At 60.1% G+C, this 7,171-nt stretch overlaps 1 protein-coding gene across 1 annotated transcript; it reads right to left on the bottom strand.

Annotated features, from left to right (window-relative positions):
- Positions 1–1,433: 1,433 nt before the first annotated feature.
- FBXO2 (F-box protein 2) lies at positions 1,434–7,145 on the bottom strand. The gene is made up of 6 exons (XM_059691252.1): positions 7,013–7,145; positions 3,242–3,598; positions 2,767–2,896; positions 2,603–2,698; positions 2,048–2,186; positions 1,434–1,861 (listed from the first exon to the last, which is right to left on the bottom strand). Exons 1-6 carry the CDS (start codon positions 7,032–7,034, stop codon positions 1,727–1,729), a joined length of 879 nt encoding a protein of 292 aa, XP_059547235.1. The 5' UTR covers positions 7,035–7,145; the 3' UTR covers positions 1,434–1,726.
- Positions 7,146–7,171: the final 26 nt, after the last annotated feature.

The raw sequence follows: 7,171 nt of genomic DNA, 5'->3' as shown, positions 1-7,171 counted from the left end.
ACATCACCTGGGCCTCTTTCCTGAATCCCCACAGGGGAGCTCCCCCACCTGCAGCACCTTCCGCACCCCCCACATCCCTGCCCTGACATCCAGTCCTCACAGGCGCCAGGACTCGGATCCCAGCCTCTCAGGCCCACTGATCGCTCTGTCCAGACTCCACCCACAGCCCCAAGGAGTCCTCTCCCAACTCATCCCCACCTGGCTCCCCACCTGCCCACCCTAGTTAGTCCCTCACCCCAAAGCTTCCCAGGTTACCCCTCTACTTGAGCCTGGGAGCTCCTGGGCTGGCCCTCAAGACCTCCGTGAATCCTCATCAAACTGGGCCCCCAGCGCAAGGCACTGCTTCCCCTGCCGACTGGCAACTCAGGTGGGTGTGGTGCCCTCCCCACCGGACTGTGAAATCTCCTAGAAAGGACTGGGAGCAGGGGCTAGGCCTCCGCCTTCAGATGGAGCATGTCCCCAGAGCAGGGGGTAGGCCTCCACCCTTAGACTGGAGACTCCCTTCCCGGGTACCCCTCCTCAGCGTAGCCAGGACGATACCTCTTCCTGGGACAGGGAGTGTCTTGTTCACCCTGTCACTTCGGGACCCTACACAGGGCCTGTCCATGATGGGGACTTCAGGAATCATGAGTGCATGCATGAGCCCCAGCTTAAACCCTGCAATCCCTCCTGACTAGCAGGGGGCATCAGGGCTCAGAATCGAAGGAAAGCTGGAGGGGCACAGGGGTTTTACTGGTCCCCACGTCGGAGAGAGCAGATGTCTCAGGACCCTCCCTGGCCCAGGACCAGCAGCTGAGGGTCCTGGGGAGGGGCCGGTTGGAGAGCTGCTGGTGAGGCCAGAGCCTGACCTCTGCTGGCACAGAACAGGGCACCACACCCTAAACCCCTTCCCTCAAACAGGTGCCAGGAGCCAGCCCCTGGGCCAGGCTTAGAAAGTGACCTGTGAGACCAGATGCTAAGGACTCCTGTGCAATTCAATAGCAGGGCAGGGAGGACAGCAAAGTGGGCGTGAACTGAAGAGGGAGGCCAAGCTGGCCTTCCTGTGGTCCCCACCCTCACCTCCCCACCCCCCAGCCCAGGCCATGGGCATCCCTATATGAGGTGTTGCCATCACCCACCAACCTGCCTTCATAAGGAAATGAGAATGGGGATCCAGAAAGGCCTGGAGGGTGGCCCCACACACAGAGCCCCCCCTCATTCCGGCCTCTGGGCAGCTTGGGTGTCAGGCAGGCGCCAGGTCCAGCTCCCCACTCCCGGGCCTCACAATCCCAGCCTTTGTCCACCGGCCCAGGCCTGGCTGGCTCTGCCCCCGCCCAATGGGCCCTGGAAACCAAAGCAGCTGGAGCCCCACCAAGTATTTTTCCAGGCTGAGCCAGGGGCCTCGGGAGAAGGGAAGGGTGCAAAGGAAGGGGGGTTTTTCATCCATTCGTTCATTTCTTCCTCGAACAAGTAATGTTTATTGAAAGTCCACTTTACGGCAGGCACTGTGCTAGAGGTGGGGGATTCCGCGGTGGGCCCGGTCCAGGCCCAAGCCTTCACCCATCTTATTTTCCAGGTGCAAACATATGCCAGCAAAACCCTTCCCTACCTGCTTGGGGGCTGGGCTTGGAGCCGGGGCGGGAGAGGAGTGCGTGGGGAGGGGAAGGGGAGGTGCTACCACTAAGGCCTGTCTACCCCAGGCCTCTGCCCCTGCAGGGCAGCTGGGGGGAGCGGGAGGAGGGGTCACTCAGGGCTCCACCCACACGCTGCTGTTGGTCACCCGGGCCCCGAACCAGCCCTTCCAGTAGACGGAGTCCTGTCCCGCGTGCTCGAACCGGACGAAGCGAACGCCGGGCCCGTAGTCGGTGAAAGTGTGGGAGATCTGGGGGGGAGAGGAAGGGTCAGACACCCGGCGCACTAACTCGCCTCCAGCCCCAACACGATTTCTCAGCCCCAGGCCCTCTCCCAGCCGGTGGGCCCTTCCGCCCCGCCCACGGGGCGTGGTTTCCACAAGCCCCGCCCTCCGCCTCCCGGTCCGGCCTCGCCGCCCCAGCGCCTCCAGGTTCACCTCGATCCAGCCTCCGTCGTCGCTGTCCGGCGGCACGGCCACCTGCCCGCTGCTGAACTCGGCCAGCACGTCTTCGTGCTCCGACAGCAGCTTCACCGTGAGCTCGTACAGGCAGCCGGCGTCGCTGCGCCCCGAGTACCTGCCGGCGGAGGGAGCGAGCGGCCGGCCTCAGCCGGGGGGCGGGGCCTTCGGAGTGCCCCCATTTTACAGATAAGGAAACTGAGGTCAGAGAGAGAAAGTAACTTTTCCAAGGTCCAAACCCAAGGACTAAAATCCACGTAGGCCAGACTCAACCTTGGGCCCAAAGCCGGCCCGCCAAGACATGTTTCGTTTGGATTGTAGACGGATTAAAACAAACAAAAAAAAATTATTTTTTTTTTTTTTGCCAACATTTAAACTCAGGAGGAAAGGTTGCCTTCACCCTCTCCTGGAGACCCGGCCCACATGGCCACAGCCACTAGCGTGGGGAGGCAGTGGCCCTGAAGCAGGTAGTGACTTTAGTCCCCTCCTCTTCCCCCCTCACCCCCACCCCCCAAGTCCCCCAGGGCGGCTCACCAGTCCTTGACCACAATGGCCGGCTGAGTGGTGTCCAGCAGCTCCTCCCAGTAGCCCTCAGCCTGCAGGTCAATGACCTGCGCTTTGCGACACCACCTGGGGAAAGTGAGTTAGGAGGAGTGTAGGCCCCTCTCCCGCTTCCCGCCCACCCCCCTTCTCCTTACTCGAAGGAGGAGGCGAAGAACTTCTTGACGCTCTCGTCGTGGACGAATTCCATCCCACAGTCTCCGGGCAGCTCCTCCACCCTCCAGCCGTCCCCGCCGTGCTCCACGTCGCACCAGCCCTCCAAGTCCTCTGCGGGAACAGGACAGCCCCACCCTCGTCACCCGGTCCCCGCGGAGGGTGTGACAGCGCTGGCTCTGGCCCCTGAATCAGGTGCTGGGCCAACTGGTACAGTGGGGTTGGATGGCAGGCACTTCCTGTTTGTCCCAGATTCTCTCTCCCCCCTGGGAGGGTCGTGGAAGAACCTGGGAAAGAGCCCACCGGGAGCAGAGTTTATCGGGGCTCTTCTGGGCTGGGCATTGTGCCTCGCGCTTTATCTCAGCGAACCCTCCGAGCAGGCGGGCATTGGATGTGGCCCATTTTCCGGAGGAGCAAACTGAGCCCCCCAGCCACAGGCTCCTACAGCCTGACCCTCACCTTCCCCGCACGGGTTTCGCAGCAAGTTGCGCCGCCTCTTGCTCAGGAAGTAGAACTGCTGCCAGTGGTCACGCTCGTCCTCGGAGCCGCCCTCCGGCACCAGCCCCTCCTGCTGGCACTTGAGCAGCCACAGGGGGGCGCCGTCCACCAGCTCCTTCCAGCGCAGGCACACCAGGCGGCAGGCCTGCACCAGCTCGGCGGCCGGCAGCTCGGCCAGCACGCGCAGCAGCAGCGGCTCGGGCAGCTCGTCCAGGTACGCCGTCTCCTCCTCCTCCCCGCCGCTCGCCTCCGGGACGCACACGCACCCCTCCTCCTGCTGCTCATCCGAGCTCGCCTCCTCAGGCTGGCCCATGCTCTCTGCGGGGATGAAGGGGCGAGGAGGTGGTGACTCCCCCCTAGACTGTCCCCTTGCACGCCCCAGAACCCAGATGTGGCAGGTATCCGCCCCCACCCACCCTCGGACAGTCGGCACCTGGGGCCAGAGATCCTGAGACCAGAAACGGGTGCCCAGTGGAGGAGCCCCCTGGGGACCTCCCTGGGGATTCAGGGCCACAGGCCAGCATCAAGTACAAAGAGCCGCCTCAGAGGCCTCAGTTTCCCCTGCAGAGCCAGTACGCCCTATACCTGCGCAGATGACAGCAACTGATATGATGAACAGAATTGCCTCACGTTTCACTTTCACATATGAACTTCTTTAATCCTTCCAACCACCCTCTGAGAGCCCTGCTCCTGTCACCTCCTCAGGGAAGCCCTCCTGGATTTACCCTCTGATATATCCTCTCACCCCCAGAGTTCCAGTCCTTTCCAGGTTTTGTCCTAGTGTGTGATGGTTTATAAAACACCTTAGACTGAGGACATGAGGGCAGGAACAAGGTCTGGGAAACTCACTGCTTCATCCCCAGTGCCTGGCATCTGGCACACTGTCAGCAGCTAATGTTTATTGGGCACTTAGCAAGTAAGTATAGGCCCTTTTTGAGCATTTTAAGTTCATTTACTCTTTTTTAAAAATATGTATTTTTTATTGATTTCAGAGAGGAAGGGAGAGGGAGAGAGAGTTAGAAACCTCAATGATGAGCGAGAATCATTGATCGGCTGTCTCCTGCATGTCTCCTACTGGGGGTCGAGCCTGCAACACAGACATGTGCCCTTGACCGGAATCCAACCCGGGGCCCTTTAGTCCGCAGGCTGACGCTCTATCCACTGAGCCAAACCGGCCAGGGCCATTTACTCTTTATAGCCCCAAGCATCTCAGAGGTTTTTTCCTATTGTCCCGGATTCACTGCTGAGGAACCTCAGGCACAGAGGAGTGACACAGCTGAGGACCACACTGTGGTTGGAGCCTGGATTTGAAGCCAGGCAGCCTGGCCCCAGAGCCACCTTTCACCATCACCCATCAAAAACATAATTCATTGAATTAGGAGGCACTATCTTGATTTTGATTCTGTAGGTGAAATTGCTCAGGCTCAGAGATGTGAGTAACTTGCCAACAGTCACCCTGCTAGTATTAGGGAGGGGACATTGGATTCTGAGGCCCGAGAGGAAGGGGACAGGAATCTTTGAATTGGGAATGGGGGCAGGGGGGCTCATTAAAAGAGATCATGTGGCCGAAACCGGTTTGGCTCAGTGGATAGAGCGTCGGCCTGCGGACTGAAAGGTCCCAGGTTCGATTCCGGTCAAGGGCATGTACCTGGGTTGCGGGCATATCCCCAGTAGGAGATGTGCAGGAGGCAGCTGATCGATGTTTCTCTCTCATCGATGTTTCTAACTCTCTATCTCTCTCCCTTCCTCTCTGTAAAAAATCAATAAAATATATTAAAAAAAAAGAGAGATCATGTGAGTGTGAGTGTGTGTGTGTCAAACAGGGAGATGTAATAAGTGTTTGGGATAGGAAGGTTTTTCTCACTTCTGGCCCTCAGTTTCCTCGTCTATGAAATGGGGATGCCAGGCCATTCAGACAGTGTTGATGTTCAAGCCCCCTGAGGAGAGGCAAGGGCATTCTCGGTGGACAGATCTCAGGAGCCGCAGGCTGGACTGTCTCCGGGATCCCAGCCGGCCCCAGCCAGGCCACTGAAGCCTTGAGTAAGCAGATACCAAGTGCCCAGTGTCTCTGGAGGAGGGAGAGACAGTGGGGAGGAAATGGGGCCACTCTGGGTGATGGGGGCGGCCACAGCTTTCTGACTTAGGATGGGGGGTTCCTAAGGGCTGAACCCTGAAAAGCCAAGGTGCCATGCACTGGGGGAGGGAACAGGCAGGGCCTGGACCCGAGACTGGGTGTTGCCCAGCCTACCAGCCCTCTACCTCCTCACATGCAGAATTTTCCCCCTCCCCGCAGTCAGACCCTTGATAACTGAATCAGGGTTTACCTCTTCAGCGCTCAGAGCACACAGTAGATCTTATTTAATGAATCTTATTATTCCCTTCATTATTAGTTTTTTGTTTGTTGTTGTTTTGCCACATCTTTATGACATGGGGCTTTACCGCCTTCCTTTTGGCGAAGAGGAAAACTAAGGCCCAGAGACACTTCCTGGGTTTGCCCAGGTCACACTGCAGAAGAGTGGTCAGTCAGAGAGGAAAATGCCAGGCCCTGAAGCCACGTCACCTGCCCACCCTGCTGCCCACAGCTCTCTGGGGAGCAGGGCCCAGTGTCCTCACCTCTCCACCCCTGCCCTGGCCCTGGTGGACACCTGATGCTCCCCGGAAAGGTGCACCTCACCCAGTCCCCTCTCCTGGCCCCAGGCCTGGCACTTGAGGCCCCAGATCTGATTACGGCCCCCCATCCCCCTCTCGGGCACACACAACTCCCCACATTGTTGCTGTCGGAAAGTTATCTGGGCCCTGGAAACTGCCTCCAAGGCTGATTCATGCGCCTGGATTGGGCCCTGGAGTCCAGGGAATAGCTGTGGCCTGAGGAAAAGCAGGAGCCATTCTGGAGCCCCGTAAAGGGTGTGGCGAGGGCGCCGGAGGATTGGGAGTGGGAGCTGAAGGCGCTGGGATTTTCAGGGCTGGGAGGCGGGGCTGGTCGACCTGAGCAGGCATCAGTCTGTTTCCCATGGCCTCCCCCAAGCAGTGCCCACTCTCAGATGGGCCTGCTGAGGAAGGGGTTGATGGGGGGGCATGGGGGAGTCTGCTCGCTCCCACCCTGACTCAGCGGGCAGCCCCTCCAGGCCGGGGGGTCTTGGTGCCAGACAAGATGACTGGGCAGTCTCAGAAGGCCCTGAGCATTGGCAAGAGCTGGTGCTCCAACCTCCCTCACCGCTGGCCTGGTCCCCACTGGGCAACTGGCCACCCAGATGAAGGGTGGCCCCTCCAGACAAGGGAACCCAGGAGGAAGGCTGGGATGGGGTGGGGAGAGGCTGGTAACCCCAAGAAATCCATGGGGATTCAGGCAGCTCACCGGCCAGAGCTGGCAAATGGAAGAACTTGAGGGAAGAAGAGGGCTTGTAGCCTCCTGCATCCCAGATGCGTCCCAGGCCCCAGCCCTATAGACCTCGGTAAGCCAGAGGTGGAACGTGGGATTTCGCCTCTGCTGTCTCCTGGGTAAATGGGACCAGGAGTCCTCCCTCCCTGCTGTCACCTCTCGAGGCCTCCAGCCAAACCAAGGTACCAGACAGAGGACTGCACTCTAGAGACGGTCTCAAGGACTTTCTTAGGTAAAAGTTTGCGGCGCTGGGTTTGGGCTGCCCACCTCCCCACCGCTACCCCGCATCTCTCCAGCGCTCGCCCACCGGTCCCCGCTCTCCCCTCCCAGACTGAGCGCGTGGGCCCGGCTACCTGGGTCCCCGTCTCCGTCCATCGCTGCGGAGGGCGATCCCGAGGGAAGGAGAAGCCGGAGCGCTGCGGGGCTGCCCGAGTCCCGCGGCGTTGGCAAGGCTGGGTGCTGCCCGCGTCTGGGGTCGGCCCGGCCCGCCGCGCCTCTTAAAGGCCCCCGCC

This window comes from Myotis daubentonii, chromosome 3, assembly GCF_963259705.1.
Source record: "Myotis daubentonii chromosome 3, mMyoDau2.1, whole genome shotgun sequence".
NCBI classification, from domain to species: Eukaryota; Metazoa; Chordata; class Mammalia; order Chiroptera; family Vespertilionidae; genus Myotis; species Myotis daubentonii.
This window is presented reverse-complemented; position numbering and strand designations above follow the sequence as displayed.

Coding starts and splice junctions, on each gene's coding strand:
- FBXO2 (XM_059691252.1), bottom strand. CDS start 7,034: ATGGACGGAGACGGGGACCCAG. Junction 2,187..2,602: donor GCCATTGTGGTCAAGGACTG/GTGAGCCGCCCT, acceptor CTCCGCCGGCAG/GTACTCGGGGCGCAGCGACG. Junction 1,862..2,047: donor ACGACGGAGGCTGGATCGAG/GTGAACCTGGAG, acceptor TCTCCCCCCCAG/ATCTCCCACACTTTCACCGA.